This window comes from Hypanus sabinus, chromosome 4 (genome assembly GCF_030144855.1).
Source record: "Hypanus sabinus isolate sHypSab1 chromosome 4, sHypSab1.hap1, whole genome shotgun sequence".
Lineage (NCBI taxonomy): Eukaryota > Metazoa > Chordata > Chondrichthyes > Myliobatiformes > Dasyatidae > Hypanus > Hypanus sabinus.
The window spans coordinates 190,712,682-190,732,447 of record NC_082709.1 but is presented as its reverse complement, the minus strand read 5'-3'; the positions used below and the strand labels follow the sequence as shown (position 1 = coordinate 190,732,447).

The 19,766-nt window shown below is 42.3% G+C and overlaps 1 protein-coding gene across 2 annotated transcripts in view; it reads right to left on the bottom strand.

Moving 5' to 3' along the window:
• Positions 1 to 19,766, bottom strand: part of pde9aa (phosphodiesterase 9aa) — a 207,900-nt gene that overhangs the window by 144,451 nt on the left and 43,683 nt on the right. For both annotated transcript variants that reach the window (XM_059966237.1, XM_059966238.1), the window contains exon 2: positions 4,383 to 4,453. In XM_059966237.1, the coding sequence (XP_059822220.1) occupies positions 4,383 to 4,453 (71 nt within the window). The remainder of the gene's footprint in view (positions 1 to 4,382; positions 4,454 to 19,766) is intronic.

The following is a 19,766-nucleotide window of genomic DNA, read 5'->3' as shown; positions in this document are numbered from 1 at the left end:
GATGTTTTTGAGGCTTATATTTGAGGCCGAATTATTTCTTGTACAGCAAATATTAAGAAAAAAGCTAATAAGGAGAGAACTGATTCAGCTAATCAGCTAAACATTTAGATCAAAAATATGCTTCTGATCTGGATCACATCTTATATAAAAGATGTGTTGAAATTATAACTAAATATGTGCTGTTCTTAACTTACCCAGTTAAAACTTAATTTTTAAAAGATAAAAGTCAATTTTATGTTCATGGTAATAAAACGGGCAAACTTTTGGCTAATCAACTTTAAACTTTAATAGTTAAACATCAAATTAAGAAAATCTCCAAAGCAAATGGTTATATAACTTCTGATCAATTAGAATTAAATGATACTTTTAGAGAATTTTACTCTAAACTGTATAACTCCGATTTACTGAGGCTGTCTACAAGAAGGGTCAGAGCCATCTCTACTTCCTGAGGAGACTGAGGTCCTTTAACATCTGCCAGACAATGCTGAGGATGTTCTACGAGTCTGTGGTAGCCAGTGCTATCATGTTTGCTGTTGTGTGCTGGGGCAGCAGGCTGAGGGTAGCAGACACCAACAGAAACAACAAACTCATTCGTAAGGCCAGTGATGCTGTGGGGGTGGAACTGGACTCTCTGACGGTGGTGTCTGAAAAGAGGATGCTGTCCAAGTTGCATGCCATCTTGGACAATGTCTCCCGTCCACTCCATAATGTACTGATTAGGCACAGGAGTACATTCAGCCAGAGACTCATTCCACCGAGATGCAACACTGAGCATCATAGGAAGTCATTCCTGCCTGTGGCCATCAAACCTTACAACTCCTCCCTCAGAGTGTCAGACACCCTGAGCCAATAGGCTGGTCCTGGACTTATTTCCACTTGGCATAATTTACCTATTATTATTTAATTATTTATGGTTTTATATTGCTATATTTCTACATTATTCTTGGTTGGTGCGACTGTAATGAAACCCGATTTCCCTCGGGATCAATAAAGTATGCCTGTCTGTCTGTCTGTCTGTCTGTGATTACTGTCCAGTTTGGGTCTCTTCAAAAGTTAATTCAGTTAATAAATTTTCTATTATTTCTCTTCTTGGTTCTTCAATTCCTCTATCCTTAAGTAATTTAACTGATAATTATGTGGTTAAACATTGTTTGATGATTTGGTTACAATTTAGAAAGTTCTTTGGGATATTTGGTTTCTCACTCTCTAGTCCCATTTTTTCCAACTTTCTTAAACTTTCTTCGACTGATATAGTTTTTAAAGAGTGGAATAGACTAGGTATTAAATGTTTTCGGGATCTGTTTGTTGGAGATAGTCTTTCCTCATTTGATTAACTATCCATTAAATATAATCTTCATAAAGCTCACTTTTTTAGATATTTATAAATTAGAGACTTTCTGCATTCTCAACTTCATACATTCCCTAAATGTCCAGATAAGAATTTAATTGAAACAATTTTTACTCTGAAGCCTTTTCATAATGGATCTATTTCTAATATTTATAGTACGTTGTTGGCAATGAGAAACATTCCTTGATTCACAAGGTTAATTAGATTCACAAGGTTAATTCCTGGGATGTCCGGACTGTTTTACGCAGAGAGCTTTGAGAGACTGGGCTTGTACACGCTGGAATTAAGGAGATTGAGAGGGGGTCTGATTGCAACATATAAGATTATTAAGGGATTGGACAAGATAGAGGCAGGAAATATGTTCCAGATGCTGGGAGAGTCCAGTACCAGAGGGCATGGTTTAAGAATAAGGGGTAGGTCATTTAGGACAGAGTTAAGGAAAAACTTCTCCCAGAGAGTTGTGGGGGTCTGGAATGCACTTCCTTGGAAGGCAGTGGAGGCCAATTCTCTCGATGCTTTCAAGAAGGAGCTAGATAGGTATCTTATGGATAGGGGAATCAAGGGATATGGGGACAAGGCAGGAACCAGGTATTGATAGTAGATGATCAGCCATGATCTCAGAGTGGCGGTGCAGGCTCAAAGGGCCGAATGGTCTACTTCTGCACCTATTGTCTATTGTCTATAGACAAAATTAAAAATCTCTGGGAACAAGACCTACAGATTTCAATTGATAAGGATACTTGGAATGAAATTTTTAAACTTGTTCATACTTGTTTGTTATGTGCGCGTCACTTTCTTTTACAATTTAAAGTGGTTCATAAAGCCTATATGACTAAAGATAAGCTCTCACGTTTTTAACTCAGATTCTTCTCCATACTGTAATAGGTGTAATGTCAAAGAGGCCTCTCTAATGCATATGTTTTGGTCCTGCCCACGGTTTGATAAAATTTGGAAAGAAGTATTTCAAACTTTCTCTGAGCTTTTTAAAGAGTTTTAAACCCAATCCTCTGACTGCCTTGTTTGGCATTATTGGAGGAAATTAGTTTACTCTTAAGCCAAATGATATGCATATTTTGGCTTTTATTTCTCTTTTAGCCAAAAGAGTTTTATTGCTTAAATGGAAAGATGCTGCTCCGCCTGCTCATGCCCATTTGTTGATTGATGTTATGTCATGTTTAAATTTAGAGAAGATTAGGTGTTCTATTTCTATACCTAGACAAGCTTTTTTCACATTGTGGTGTGGTGGTTCAGTCCGAAGTCCATGGTCTGGTCCACTGACTCCAGACTCTGTGTTTTCCAGTGGTCCCTTGCTACGGTTGGACTTAACCAGAAACACCTGAGGCTCAAATTGGAACTGGGAATATAAGTGTCCCTGGCATTGAGTGTGGTTGGGGGGGGGGGTGTCTTGTCAAGATACTCATGGCACAGATGGCTGGTGGAAGGCTAGAATGGACTCTTGCCATCCTTGGGGCCGCATTGGAGAACCATGGCTTCTGGGAGCCTTGCTGGTAGTAGTTGGAGCGGTCATTGTGCTATGGATTCAGCTGTTTCCTGGGCCAGCTGGGTGGCCATCAGCCACTCCGAGCTAGGTAGGGATCCGATTGCTTCTGTAGTCAGCCAAGGCTGCCAGCCATAATGGCTACTTGGAGCTACCCTGATGCAGAGGTGGAACTGTCTGTCATCCCTTGGTGTTTGTCTCTTCCTGTCTTTGCCCCTGTGGGGTAAGTCAGGCTGTTCTGCCATTGCCCTGCGGGGGGAATCTGTCTTGTCTTGTCTTTGCCTCCATCGGGTAGGTCAGGCTGTTCTGTCTTTACCCGACGGATGGTCCTGCCCCAACTTGGTGTGGACTTATAGATGAGTCCTGGCTTGTTGGTGGATAAATCCTGGCTCTATGTCTGTGTACTGTCCCGTCTCATGTCAGTGTCCTGTTAAAGATGAGTCCCGGCTTGTCAGAGGATAAGTCCTGGCTCCATGTTGATGTACAGTTCCTAGTCTGCCCCTAGCTCCAGCCTCCAAGTTCCCCAAGCTCCAAGCCTGCAGTCTCCAGCCTCAAGCCTCGACCCAAGCCTGCAGCCTCCAGCCTCAACCCTCGACCCAAGCCTCAAGACCCTAAGTCTCTAGCCAAGCCTCATCACGTCCTTGCCTGGGTTTGGGAGTCCAAGTCTGAGGCAAGACCTAGGTCCTTGTCCAGTCTCGGGCTCGGAGTCCACCCCAGGCTCCTTGTTTCCAGACCCTTGTCCTGGTCCTGCTTCCCCTGCCTAGACTGCATCCCGTCCTGTCCTTGGGTTCTGTCTCATCCTGTTTCTGGGACTCTAGTGTCTGTGTCCTGCAGTTGGGTCCTGATTCAACACCCGATTTATGACATATGGGGACCTTTTTGGAACTACTTTCACAATCTTTGACTTGTTCAGCAATGACGATGGCTACTATTTGTTTGAATTTATGACCATGTGTCCAAGATTATTTTTTCTTTTCTTTTAACCAAACAGCTATTTTTTTTCTCTTTTGTTTTTTTTTTGTTATAGGGTTTTGATTTTGCTTTAGATTAGAATAAAATGTACCCTTTCAATATTATGGTTAACTTATTATGCATAGATATAGATCATTTTAATCTAGTTTCTGTTTCCATAATACCATAATGTATTTTGTATTCATCTATGCAAATAATTAATAAAAATATTGAAAAAGAAAAAGTAGTGCTCTTTACTAGAACAGAAATAACACAGTGCTGAAAATTAGGTTTAGACTGAGCAGTTTTCTTGCAACTCATATAGACACATTGGCCTAAATGGCTTCCTCCGATATTGTCAATTCTCTCTGACTCAGCGTCTAACCCAATGTCCTTAGCCTGAGAGTGCCTGATAGGTCCGCAGGGAGGAGAATTCACTCTGAATCGTATCCCTGCTGTCCTTGACCTGAAAGTCTTCAGGCCTGGGAAATTGACAGAATTATTTAAAATATCTGAGCATGTATCACATTTGGTGAGAGCCTGTGACTCTATTGTCTCTGACTGCAAGGATGTGATTGATCTCACCGAGCTAGTCCAGCTGTGTTGCACAGCAGCTCCCTGATGTCACTCGGGCTGCAATAGCGGCTGAAAAGCACCTGTTGAAACAGAAGAGCAGAGAAAGGAAGAAAACATTAACGCCAGGCTGTGTGGTAGATGATACACTGAGTCACAGAATACAGATGGAGAAGGAAGGATGAAGATGGCAAGATAAGGGAACGTCGCTTATCAAGTGAAGTGGTGTACCTAGTCAACCAGATATAGGAAGCATATGTAAGGTATAGGAAGCTAAATTCAAACAGAGCACTTCAGGTGGCATTGTGAATAAAGTAGAAGATTGCCCAAGGAAACAAGAGGATATATACTCAGTGGCCACTGAACTGCATATTTCTTGTACCTAATAAAGTGGCCCTTGATTATATGCTTATGGTCTTCTGCTGTAGCCTGTCCACTTTAAGGCTTGAAGTGCTGTGCATTCAAAGATGCTCTTCTGCACACCTGTTGTAACATGTGGTTAGTTGAATTACTGCCACTTTCCAGGTCAGCATTTTTTTTACAAAACTACAAATGTTTATTCACTCAATAAAACACAAAGTGAAAACATCAAGTATTTCCAGACAGTAAACAAATTCAAATGTGATTATAACTGTCTATAAAACCACCAATTCCCTGGGGGAAACCACTGCTCCTGGAAATCCCCCACTGTACCCATTGTGATTGCATGCTCCCTCTCCGAAGACACCCGGACACAAACATATCCTCAGAAGAGGAGCAGGCAGTTGGCCTTGACTGTCTGCCACCTGGACCCTAGAATGGCCATCTTGGTTAGGCCCAGGAGTGAGCCCAATGGTAGATCTACGAGTGACCTGCTCTTTTCCATACTGGGTGAACTTACATCAGGATGTGATGCTGAAGTGTAATCGGAAGCTGAGGAATAAAAACACAAAATGCAGGCAGAACTCAGCAGGCCAGACAGCATCTATGGGAGGAGGTAGTGGCAACGTTTCGGGCCTCCTGATGAAGGATTTTGGCCTGAAACGTTGCCACTACCTCCTCCCATAGATGCTGTCTGGTCTGCTGAGTTCTGCCAGCATTTTGTGTTTTTATTTATTTCCAGCATCTTCAGATTCACTCGTGTGCATCAGAAACTGAGGAGCAGCCCCTTCAGATATTCAGACAGAAGCTGCAACCTTACACTCCATATCTGGCTATTCTGCTCTGACCTCTCTCATTAACAAGTAATTTTTGTCCACAGAATTGCTGCTCACATGATTTTTTCTTATATTTCCACCATTCTCCTTGGCACCTTGGCAATTGTGGGAGTGACTTACAGTGGACTAAAATGCTTGAGTGTGTAGATATTAAGAAAGAGGATTTTATGATGCTTTTGAAAGCTACTAAGTTAGATAAGTCGCTGGGACCAGACAGGTAAGATATACCCCAGGCTACCATGGAAGCAAGAGAGGAAATTTCTGAGCCTCTGGTGATGATCTTTGCATCATCGACAGATACAGAAGAAGTACTGGAGGATTAGAAGGCTGCAAATGTTGTTCCCTTTTCAAGAAAGGGAGTAGAGATAACCCAGAAAATTATAGACCAAGGAACCTGACTTCAGTGGTGGGCAAGTTGTTGGAGAAGATCCTGAAAAGAAGGATTTATGAGCATTTGAAGAGGTATAATGTAATTAGGGATAGTCAGCATGTCTTTGTCAAGGGCAGGTTGTACCTTATGAGACTTATTAAATTCTTTTAAATTTAAAATTTAGACTGATTAAAACAGGTACAGGGTTCTGAGTTGGATAATTAGCCAAGATCATACTGAATGGCGGTGCAGGCTCGAAGGGCCGAATGGCCTACTCCTGCACCTATTTTCTATGTTTTTATGTTTTGAGGATGTGTCTAAACACATTGATGAAGGTAGGACAGTGTGCGTAGTGTATATGGATTTTAGTAGGGCATTTGATAAGGTTCCCCTTGCAAGGCTCATTCAGAAAGTAAAGAGGCATGGGATCCAAGGAGACTTCGCTTTGTGGATCCAAAATTGGCTTACCCACTGAAGGCAAAGGGTGGTTGTAGGTGGTTCATATTCTGCATGGAGGACAATGACCAGTGATGTTCCACAGGGATAAGTTCTGGGACCCCTCCTCTTTGTGATTTTTACAAAAAACCTGGATGAAGAAGTGGAGGGATGAGTTAGTAAGTTTCCTGATGACACAAAGGTTGGAGGTGTTGTGGATAGTCTGGAGGGTTATCAGAGGTAACAGCAGGACATCAGTAGGATGTGGAAATGGGCTGAGAAGTGGCAGATGGATTTCAACCCAGATAAGTGTGAGGTGGTTCATTTCAGTAGGTCAAATTTGAAGACAGAATATAATATCAATAGTAAGACTCTTGGCTGTGTGGAGGATCAGCGAGATCTTGGGATCTGTGTCCATAGGGTACTCAAATCTGCTGCACAGGTTGACAGTGTTATTAAGAAGGCGTATGGTGTGTTGGCTTTCATCAACTGTGGGACTGACTTCAAGAACCAGGAGATAATGTTACAGCTATATAAGACCTTAGTCAGATCCCACTTGGAGTACTGTGTTCATTTCTGGTCACCAAACTACAGGAAGGATGTGGATACTATAGAGAGACTGCAGAGGACATTTATAAGGATGTTTCCTGGATTGGAGAGCATACCTTATGAGAATGAGCTGAGTGAATTTGGCCTTTTCTCCTTGGAGTGATGGAGGATGAGAGATGACCTGATAGAGGTGTATAAGATGATAAGAGACACTGATCATGTGGATAGCTGGAGGCTATTTCCCAGGTCTGAAATGGATAACAGGAGGACGCATAGTTTTAAGGTGCTTGGAAGTAGGTACGAGGGAGATGTCAGAGGTAAGTTTTTCACACAGAGAGTGGTTGGTGCATGGAATGCCTTGCCAGCGACAATTGTACAGATACAATAGAGTCTTTTAAGAGACTTTTAGATATGTGGAGCTTAGAAAAATAGAGTGCTATGCAGTTGGGAGCTTCTAGGCAGTTTCTAGAGTAGGTTACATGGTCAGCACAACATTGTGGGCCGAAGGGCCTGTAATGTGCTGTAGATTTCTATTTTCTTTGTTCTATCTTCTGTAATCTCTAGTGATCGTTATGAATGAAAATCCTAGCAGATCAGCAGTTTCTGAGATACTCAAACCACCACATCTGCCACCAACAATCCTCCCACTATCAAAGTACTTAGATCACATTTTTCCTCATTCTAATACACCATAGAACCATAGAACATTACAGCACAGAAACAGGCTCTTCAGCCCTTCTTGGCTGTGCCAAACATTTTTCTGCCGTCCCACTAACCTGCACCCAGACCATATCGCTCCATACCTCCATACCGCTCTCATCCATGTACCTGTCAGAGTTTTCCTTAAATGTTAAGTGAGCCCACCTTTACTAGTTCATCTGGCAGCTCATTCCACACTCCCACCACTCTCTGTGTGAAGAAGCCACCCCCCCATGTTCCCTTTAAACTTTTCCCCCTTCACCTTTAACCCATGTTTTCTGTTTTTTTCTCCCCTAGCCTCAGTGGAAAAAGCCTGCTTGCATTCACTCTATCTATACCCATCATAATTTTAAATACCTCTATCAAATCTCCCCTCATTCTTCTATGCTCCAGGGAATAACCTATTCAATCTTTCTAACCTATTCAATCTTTCTCCATAATTCAGTTTCTCAAGTCCCAGCAATAACTTTGTAAACCTTCTCTGCACTCTTTCAACCTTATTAATATCCTTCCTGTAATTCGGTGACCAAAACTGCTCACAATACTCCAAATTTGGCCTCACCAGTGTCTTAAACAACCTCACCATAACATTCCAACTCTTATATTCAATACTTTGGTTTATAAAGGCCGATGTACCAAGAGCTCTCTTTATGACCCTATCTACCTGTGACGCCACTTTTAGGGAACTATGTACCTGTATTACAAATCCCTCTGTTCTACTACACTCTTCAGTGCCCTACTATTTACCTTGTATGCTCTACCTTGGTTTGTCCTTCCAAAGTGCAATACCTCACACTTGTCTACATTAAACTCCATCTGCCATTTTTCAGCCCATTTTTCCAGCTGGTCCAAATCCCTCTGCAAGTTTTGAAAACCTTCCTCACTGTCCACTACACCTCCAATCTTTGTATCATCAGCAAATTTGCTGATCCAATTTACCACATTATCATCCAGATCATTGATACAGATGACAAATAACAATGGACTAGTAGTGACACACCAGTAGTCACAGGCCTACACTCAGAGAAGCAATCCTCCACTACCACTCTCTGGCTTCTCCCATTGAGCCAATGTCTAATCCAATTTACTACCTCTCCATGTATATCTAGTGACTGAATCTTCCTAACTAACTTTCCATGCGGGACCTTGTCAAAGGCCTTATTGAAGTCCATGTAGACAACATCTACTGCCTTCCTTTCATCCACTTTCCTGGTAACCTCCTTGAAAAATTGTAATATATTGGTTAAACATGACCTATCACGCACAAAGCCATGTTGACTCTCCCTATTAAATTCCTGTCTATCCAAATACTTGTAGATCCTATCTCTTAGTACTCCTTCCAATAATTTACCTACTACTGGTGTCAAATTTAGTAGCCTATAATTTCCCAGATTACTTTTAGAGCCTTTTTTAAACAAAGGAACAACATGAGCTATCCTCCATTCCTCCAGCACCTCACCCATAGATACCAACATTTTAAATACATCTGCCAGAGCCCTTGCACAGCTCAAGTTGGCCAATCAACTTTGCAGATGACATGACATTAAGAGGCCTTATTTTCAACAATGCTGAGGCAGCCTACAGAGGAGAAGTCAACACCTGACACAGTAGTGCCAAGAAATCAACCTCTCTCAATGTTGAAAAAAATGAAGGAGTTGATAGTGGATTGCATGAGGAATGGAGACAGACTAGTCCCTATTGACATCAATAGGACTGTAGTTTAGAGAGTGCAAAGTTTCAAGTTTCTCAGGAAACACATCACCGAGGATCTTATCTGCTCTATACATACCAGCTATGTGGTGAAAAAGCACAACAGCCCCTCTTTCACCTCAGAAGGCTGAGGAAGTTCGTCTTGAGTCCCCAGATCCTCAGGGCTTTCTACAGGGGCACCATTGAGAGCATCCTCACTGCCTGTGTCATTGCCTGGTATGAGAACTGTACTACCCTCAATCGCAAGGCACTGCAGAGAGTGGTGCAGACAGCACAGCGCTTCTGTGGATGTGAACTTTCCACTATTCAAGACATTTACAGCAGCAGGTGCTTGAAAAGGGCCTAAAGGGTCATTAGAGACTCCAGCCACCCCAAACACAAACTGTTCCAGGTTCCAGACCATAAAACCATAAGATACAAGAGCAGAAATAGGCCATTCAATCATGAGCTGATCCAATTCTTCCAGTCAGTCTACTCCTTTGCCTTCTCCTCATACCCTTTGATGCCCTGGCTAATCAAGAATCTATCTGTATCTGCCTTAAATGCACCCAATGACTTGGCTTTCACGGCTGCTCGTAACAACAAATTCCACAGATTTACCACCCTCTAACTAAAGAATGCACTGGAATGCACTGCCTCGGAAGGCAGTGGAGGCCAGTTCTCTGGATGCTTTCAAGAAGGAGCTAGATAGGTATCTTATGGATAGGGGAATCAAGGGATATGGGGACAAGGCAGGAACCAGGTATTGATAGTAGATGATCAGCCATGATCTCAGAATGGCAGTGCAGGCTCGAAGGGCCAAATGGTCTACTTCTGCACCTATTGTCTATTGTCTATAAAGTAATTTCTCCATATTTCTGTTCTAAATGGGTGTCCTTTAATCCTGAAGTTGTGGCTTCTTGTCCTAGAACCCTATACCATGGGAAATAACTTGTTAGATCTAATCTGTTCAGGCCTTTTAACATTTGGAATGTTTCTATGAGATCACCCCTCATTTTCCTGATCTCCAGGAAATACAGCTCAAGAGCTGCCAGATGTTCCTCATAAGGTAACCCTTTCATTCCTGGATCATTCTTGTGTATCTTCTCTGAACCCTCTCCAATGTCAGTATATCCTTTCTAAAATAAGGAGCCCAAAACTGCAAACAATACTCCAAATGTGGTCTCACTTATAGAGTCTTAACATCACACCCCTGCTCTTATATTCTATACCTTGAGAAATGAATGCCAACATTGCATTTGCCTTCTCTTCACAACCGACTCAACCTTGAAGTTAACCTTCAGGGTGTCTTGCACAAGGATTCCCAAGTCCCTTTGCATCTCTGCATTTTGAATTCTCTCTCCATCTAAATAATAGTCTGCCCATTTATGTCTTCCACCAAAGGGCATGACCATACACTTTCCAACATTGTATTTCATTTGCCACTTCTTTGCCCATGCCCCTAAATTATCAAAGTGTCTCTGCAGGCTCTCTGTTCCCTCAACACTACTGCTCCTCCACCCATCTTTGTATCATCGGCAAATTTAGCCACAAATCCATTAATACCATAGTCCAAATCATTGCTATACATCGTAAAAAGCAGCAGTCCCAACACCAACCCTTGTGGAACTCCACTGGTAACCAGCAGCCAGCTAGAATAGGATCCCTTTATTCCCACTCTCTGTTTTCTGCCAACCAGCCAATGGTCTTCCCATGCTAGTAACTTCCCTGTAATTCCATGAGCTCTTATCTTGCTAAGCAGCCTCATGTACAGCGTCTTGTCAAAGGCCTTCTGAAAATCCAAGTACACCTCATCTACTACATTTCCTTTGTCTATCCTGCTTTTTCCTCAAAGAATTGCAGTAGGTTTGTCAGGCATTATTTTCCTTTCAGGAAACCATGCTGGCTTTGACCTGTCTTGTCATGTGCCTCCAGGTACTCTGTAATCTCATCCCTAACAATCGATTCCAACAACTTCCCAACCACTGATGTTAGTCACCAGCTTCCTTTCATAATTCATCTTTTCCTTCCTAATGACCTTCTTTGTTTTCTTCTGCAAGATTTTAAAAGCTCCCCAATCCTCTACCTTCCCACTAGCTTTGACTTCCTTGCATGCCCTCTCTTTTGCTTTTACTTTGGCTCTGACTTCACTTGTCAGCCACGGTAGTGTCCTTCTTCCCTTTGAAAATTTCTTCTTATTTGGAATATATCTGTCTTGCACATCCCTCATTTTCAGCAGGAACTCCAGCCATTGCTGCTCTGCTGTCCTTCCTGCAAATGTCCCTTTCCAGTCAACTTCAGCCAGTTCCCCTTTCATGCCGTTGTAATTTCCTTTATTCCACTCAAATACCAACACATTGGATTTTATTTTTTCCCTCTCAAATTTCAATGGCAATTCGATCATATTGTGATCACTGTTCCCTAAGGGTTCCTTAACCTTAAGCTCTCTTAGCATCTCTGGATCATTGCACAACACCCAATCCAGCACAGCTGATCCCCTAGTGGGCTCAACGACAAGCTGTTCTAAAAAGCCATCCCTTAGACATTCTACAATTTCTCTCACTTGAGGTCCAGTACTGACCTAGTTTTCCCATTCCACTTTAATGTTAAAATCCCCAACGATTACCATTACATTGCCTTTCTGACATGCCTTTTCTATCTTCTGCTGTAGTTTGTAATCCACATCCCGACTGCTGTTTGGAGGCCTGTATACAACTGCCATCATAGTCCTTTTACCCTTGCCATTTCTTAACTCTACACCTCTCATGATCCCGACCATTAATTCCCCATTTTCTCCTAAATCCCTTTGATTGTGCCATGGTTCCAACCATTAGTTCCCCATTTTTTCCTAATTTAATTTGATAGCAGCACACCTGGTTTTAATCAAGACCTGCAGCATAAGAACCCTGCTTTTCACCCACTAGTTGCCAGATCGTTGGTTTTGCCAGTGTGGTAGTTAACTTTCCCCGGCCACTTAGGATTGTGTGTTTAAGATTTGCTTCAGTACTGAGATTCACCTGTGAAACTCTGTCTCTGCATGTCAAGATAGTATTTTAAGTTTTACTTCAACGCCAAGGTTTACCTGTGTAACTTCATCTCTCCGTGCTAAGAAAAGCTTTGCCTGCTGCTTCCCTTTCTATGCTCCATGTCAAGATAGGTTCTGCCTGCCTCCTGCTTCCCCGCACTCCCTCCTGTTTGCCGTTCAGTGCTCACATCCATGTCTGCATCCTAACTCAATCTCTGTGCTTGTGTCTTGCATTTGGGTTTGCCTCGTTCATTGCAACACCTTCCAATCCTATGTGATCTCTTTGTAATTATTTAATATTATTTCTTTTACACAGAGCCACATCACCCCCTCTGCCAATTAACCTATCTTTCCGATACTCCGTATATCGTTGGATGTTCAGCTTCCAATGGCAGCCATTCTTGAGCCAAGATTCAGAGATGGCCACAGTGTCATATTTGCCAATCTGTAGCTGAATTTCAATATCATCCATTTTGTTCCTTATGATGTGTGTATTCAAATATAACACTTTCAATCCAGTATTTGTTGCTTTCTGTTTTAACTGCAGCACACCTCTATTGTCCTGTAACTCATCCCACTGGCTGTGATTAAGGCTCATCTCCTGCCTGTTCTTTCTATAATCTCTGCTGCACGCTATCTTTGATTTATTTCTGTTTTCCCCTTCCTCAACCCTATCACTCCGGTTCTCATCCCCCTGCCAAATTAGTTTAAACCCTTCCTAACAGCTCTATTAAATGTGCCCACTAGGATATTGGACCCCTCTGAGTTCAGGTGTAACCAGTCTTTTTACTACAGGATGTACCTCTCCCAGAAGAGGCTCCAATGACCAGGAATCTGAAGCCCTGCCCCCTACACCAGTCTCTCAGCCATGCATTAATACACCTGATCAGATTATTCTTGCACTTGCTAGCATGTGACACAGGCAGCAATCCTGAGATTATTTCCAACATGTACCAAGACTTCTGGCTGTTAACCCTCTCCCTTCAGAATACTTTACACCTGATCTGAGACATCCCGTACCCTGGCACCTGGGATGCAACACACCATGTGGGTATCCCTATCAGGCTGACAGAACCTCCTGTCTGTTCCCCTCACTAAGGAATCTGCTATGACCTCCACATTCCTCATCTTTCACTTTCCCTTCTGCAGCAGGGAACCAGGCTCAGTACCAGAGACCCAATCGCCCAATACCTGATATATCTGTCCTGCAGCTTTCTCAGTTTTTCCAGAAACTCAAGCCATTGTTGTTCTGCTGTCGTTCCTGCCAACAGATCCTTCCAATTTACTTTGATCAACTCCTCTCTCATACCACTGTAATTTCCCTTAATACCATTCCATCAGACTTTACTTTCTATCAAATTTCAAGTTGAACTCAATCATATTGTGAACACTGCCTCCTAAAGATTCTTTCACCTTAAGCTCTCTAATCACCTCTGGTTCATTACATAACACCCAATCCAGTACAAACTGCTCTAAAAAGCCATCTCGTAGGCATTCAACAATCTCACTCTCTTGGGATCAATTTCCAACCCAATTTTCCCAATTGACCTGCATGTTAAAATCTCCCATGACTATTATAACATTGCATTTTTGATTTGCCTTTTCTATTTCCTGTTGCAATCTGTGGTCTGCATCCCAGCTACTGTTGGGAAGCCTGTATATAACTGCCAACAATGTCCTTTTAGCCTACAAGGATTCAACATCTTTTAAGTCTATGTCACCACCTTCTAGTGATTTGATGCCATTCTTTACCAGCAGAGGCAAACCACCCCCTCTGCCTACCTTCCTATCCCTCCGATATAATGTGTAATCTTGGATATTCAGCTCCCAACTACAACTATCCTTCGGCCATAATTCAGTGATTTAAAATCTCAATTTGTAGAACCAGACCTATCTTTTTCCATATTTACTTTGAAACTAATTGCATTGTGATCGCTAGATACGAAGTGCTTCCCTACCCAAACTTGTCATCTGCCCAGTCTCAATCCCTAATAGTAGATCAAGTGTTGCACACAGCCTCGCTGGGACTTCTACGTACTGATGAACTAAACTTTCCTGAATACATTTGACAAACTCTATCCTATCTGGTCCTCTGGTACAGCAAAGGACTGTCCCTCTTCAGCCCACGATATTGTGCTGAACCAATTAAACTAGTTATGAAATGGCCAACTGAACTAATCCCTTCTGCCTATACAAAATCCATATATTTCCACTTCCCTCACATTCACATGCCTATCTAAACATCTCTTAAAAATCCCCAATGTTTCTCCCCTACCACCATCTGAGGGAGTGGATTCCAGGCACCTACCGCTCTGTGTAAGAAAACTTTACAACTCCACCTTCAATATATGCAATCTGGTATCAGACATTTCATAGATACTATCTGACTACTCTATCTCCGCCTCTCATAATCCTATAAACCTCTATCAGATCTCCCCTCAGTATCCACCGCTCCAGAGAAAATAACCCAGACTTGTTCAATCTCTCATTGCAGCACACGCCCTCTAATTCAGACAGCATCTTGGTCAACCTCTGCTGCACCCTCTCCAAAGCCTCGACATCCTTCCTGTAATGGGGTGACCAGACTGTATGCAAAACTCCAGATGCAGCCTAACTAGAGTTTATGAAGTTGCAACATAATTTCCTAACTTTTGAATGCAAAGTCTCAACTAATAAAGAAAAGCCTGTCATAATCCTTCTCAACCACCTTATCAACCAGTGTAGCCACTTTCAGGGAGCTTGAACTTGGACCCCAACAGTGTACTGTTTCTTTACATTTGGCCTATTGAGGTGTAACACTTCACATTTATCTGGGTTAAACATCAGCCATTTCTCCACCCATATCTGCAATTGATGCATATCCCACTGTATTCTTTGCCAGTCTTGTATATTATCCACAACACCACCAATCATCATATCATCTGCAAGTTTACTAACCCACCCAGGTCATTTATGAACAGCTGAGGTCCCAGTACAGATCCTAGTGGAACACCACTAATCACAGACCTCTAGCTCAAATAAGTCCCTTCGAGTAATATCCTCTGTCTGCTATGGCAAGCCAGTCCTGAATGTAAATGGCCAATTCACCATGGATTCCATGCATTTGAATCTGGATGAGCCTCCCATGAGGGACCTATACAACCTTATTAGACCTATAAGCTTTATTAAAATCTCACGGATGTACTGTATGTGATGATATATGTGTATTTTGATAATACATTTACTTTGAAATCTATGAGGACAACATCCACAGCTCTACCTTCATCAATTATCCTCGTCACCTCATCAAAAAGCTCCATAGGACCATAAGACATAGGACCAGCATTAGGCTATTCAGCTCATTGAGTCTACTCCACCATTCTATTATGGCTGATTCAAGATCCCAGATCCCCGTCAAACCCATACACCTGCCTTCTCGCCATCTCCTTTGATGCCCTGACTGATCAGTAAACAATCAACTTCCATCTTAATTATACCCTCGGACTTGGCCTCCACCACAGTTTGTAGCAGAGTATTCCACAGATTCACTACTCTCTGGCTAAAGAAATTCTTCCTTACCTCTGTTCTAAAAGGTTGCCCCTCAATTGTGAGGTTGTGCCCTCTGGTTCTGGATACCTCCACCATAGGAAATGTCCTCTCTACATCCACCTTATCTAGTTCTTTCAACATTAGATCCCCCCCACATTCTTCTAAATTCCAGTGAATACAGGCCCAAAGCTGCCAAATGCTCCAAATATGTTAAGTGCTTCATTTCTGGAATCATCCTTTGGAACTTCCTCTGGATTCTCTCCAATGTCAACATATCCTATCTGAGGTATGGAGTCTTAAAACTGTTGACATACTCCAATAACAGCTTGACTATTTCTTATAAAGGCTCAGCATTATCTCCTTGCTTTTATATTTAAAATTGTTCCCCTTGAAATAAATGCCAACATTGCATTTGACTTCTTTACTACAGATTCAACCTGTAAATTAACCTTCTCAGGGCCCCTCACGAGGAATCCTAAGTCCCTCTGCACCTCTGATGTTTGAATCTTCTCCCTGTTTAGATGATAGTCCGCAATATTGTTCCTTTTACCAAAATGCTTTATCATACATTTCCCAACACAGTATTCCATCTGCCACCTATTTGCCCATTCTTCCAATTTGTCTGTCCTGCTGCAATCACATTGTTTTCTCAGCACTATCTACCCCTCCACCTGTCTTCATATCTGCAAATGCCCATTATTCAAATTATTTACAATGTGAAAAGCAGTGGTATCAGTACTGACCAGAAGATGTCCCTTTTATTTTCATTTTCTGCCTCCTGCCTGTCAGCCATTCCTCTATCCAGGTCAGTAACTTTCCTGTAATGCCATATGAATTTATCTTATTAAGCAGCCTCAATGGTGGCACCTCATCAAATGCCTTCTGAAACTCCAAGTAAATGGCATCCACTGCCCCTCCTTTCTCCACGATACTTGTTTCTCTCTTGAAGAACATGAACAAATATGGCAGGGAAGATATCCCTTTACAGAAACCATACTGACTTTGAATTATTTTATCCAAGTACCCAGAAGTCTCATCAATAATAATAGACTCCAACACTTTCCCAACCACTGAGGTTAAGCTAACTGGCCCATAATTTCCTTTCTTTTGCCTTCCTCCCTCCATAAAGAGTGGAGTGACATTTGTAATTTTCCAGTCCTCCGGGACCTTGCCAGAATCAAGTGATTTTTGTAAGATCGTGACCAATGCATCCGTTATCTCTTCAACAACCTTTCTCATGACTCCGGGATTTAGTCCATCTGGTGCAAGTGACTTATCCACCTGAAGAACTTTGAGTTTGCCTGGCACTATTTCCTTTGTAATGACAATGGCATTCACTCCGGCTCCCTGACACTCACAAACCTCTGGCACACTGCTAGACTGATGCAAAGTACCTATTTAGTTCATCTACCATTTCTTTATCCCCTATTATTACCACATCAGCATAATTTTTCAGTTGTACAATATCAATTCTGACCTCCCATTTACTCTATATATAGCTGAAAAAGCTTCGGTATCCTGCTTTATATTATTTGCTAGTTTGCCATCATATTTCATCTTTTCCCTTCTTGTAGTTTTTATTGTTGCGCTTTGTTGGATTTTAAAAGCTTCCCAATCATCCAACTTCCCACTCACTTTTGCTACCTTATATGCCTTTTCCTTGGCATTTTTGCAGTCCTTTCTTTCCTTGTCAGCCACGGTTGCCAACCCCTGCCATTTGATAACTTGTTCCTCTATGGGGCATATCTATCCTGCACCTTGTGAACTATTTCCCAAAATTTCAGCCATCCCTGCTCTGCCATCATCCCCACCAGTATCCTCCTCCAATCCACCTGGACGAACTCCTCTTCCATGCCTCTGTAATTCCATTGTGATAATGAATCACTGGATAGATCTTAGATCTTTGGGGTCTCTTCTGGGGGAGGTATGATCTGTTCAGAAGTGATGGGTTGCACCTGAACCCGAGGGGAACCAATATTCCTGCAGGCATGTTTGTTAGAAAAGTTGGGAAGGTTTAAGTTAATTTGGCAGGGGGTAAGAACCAGAGTGAAGGGACTCAGGATAGGACAGATGGTAAAAAGGCAAAGGTAGCATGCAGTCAGACTGCCAGGAAGAGCCAGCAGGTGATAGGACATAACTACAGCCAGCAGGGTGGGTATCAGTGTATTAGGGATGCAGAATCAAAAAGGGTAGAAAATTCAGTACTCAAAGTGTTACACCTCATTGCACGATGTATAAGAAATGAGGTGGATGATCTTGTTCCACTATTACAGTGATGTTGTGGCCATCACTGAATCATGGCTGAAGGATGGTTGTAGTTGGGAGGTGAATATCCAAGCTTACACATTGTATCGGAGGGACAGGAAGGTCAGCAGAGGGGTGGCAGGGGTAAAGAATAGCATCAAATAAGTAGAAAGCTGGGACATAGGATTGGAAGATGTTGAATCCTTGTGAGTTGAGTTAAGAAACTGCAAGGGTAAAAGGACCTTGAAGGCAATTACATACAGGCCTCCCAACAGTGGCTGAGATGTGGACCACAAATTACAACAGGAAATAGAAAAGGCATATCAAAAGGACAATGCTATGACATTCATGAGAGATTACAGCATGCAGGTTGATTGGGAAAATTAGGTTGGAAATAGATCTCGAGGGGTTCCAGTGATGTCATCATCCAGAATGGCAGCTTAAGTTAATGGCTCCTCCAGAAAAATGCATATTTTGCCTTGTTAATCCATCAAATATAAGATCTTTCAAAAATATCTCGATTGATAAAGGGACCAAGAACAGGGAAAAAGAATGAAGATAAAAAAGGCATCACTGTGGAGCCTATGGACGAGAGGGGTGCAGCAAGCGGCTGTCCTACCTGAATGCGCGGTACCAAGGCTAATGATGGGCCTCGTTCAGGCAAATTGGCAAATATGATACGGGAGTTCCAAAAAGGTATAAAATAGCAACTAAATGATATCAAGTCAGAGCTTGCCAATCTTAATCAGAAATTAGCAGTGATGGAGACACAAATTGAGAAAGTGGAAGATTGCGTGCAAAGTAAGACGATAAAAATATTAAATCAACAAGAAAGTAAACTGCTTGACCAGGAGGGAAGATCACGGTGGAAAAATATCAGGATATGCAATGTTCCTGAAGGAGCGGAGGGTTTGTCTATGATGGAGTTTGTAGGAAAGTTGCTGCGGGATGCGTTGGAGATTCCTTCGACTATGGAGCTTGAAATTGAGAGGGCACATCATGCGCTCACCCCACGACCTACTGGAGACAGAGAAGATAAGCCACACTCGATAGTAATTAGATTCCTTTGATACAATACCAAGCTGGAGATTCTACAAAGGGCCTGGGGAAAGAAGAGGGTGTTTTTGGATGGGAAAGTAATATATTTCAATCAAGATTACCCCCCCAGCGGTCCTGCAGAAATGTAAAGAATACTCTGCAGTAAAGCAAATTTTAAAGCAAGGAAAGATTAGAATCCAAACTCTGTACCCTGCTAAACTGTGAATGTTTTATGAAGATGGGATGCAACTATATTAGACAGTGGAAGAGGCGACTACAGACATGAAGACCAGAGGGTTGCCCGTCAGCGGGATCAAACTGAGGGAAAGCCTGGCTGAGCAGTTATCCTGCTCTGCTTGGGAAATAGAGAATTGAGAAAGCAGGGGACAGGAGGAGGGCAAGAAAAGTATATTAGGAAGAGACTGGGAGTTTTCTGGACAGCCCTTACCCGTTCCAGAAGAACCATAAGGTCTGGCTAGCTTTAAAAATGTTGATAAGCTAAATGGAAGCAAAAATAGATGGTGCTATACCTATCTCGAGAAATACTTATGTAGGGCTCTCAGTACCATTAACTCAGGTATTAACTGTTCAGGCTAACAAAATGGCTTCTCTGTATTGTTATA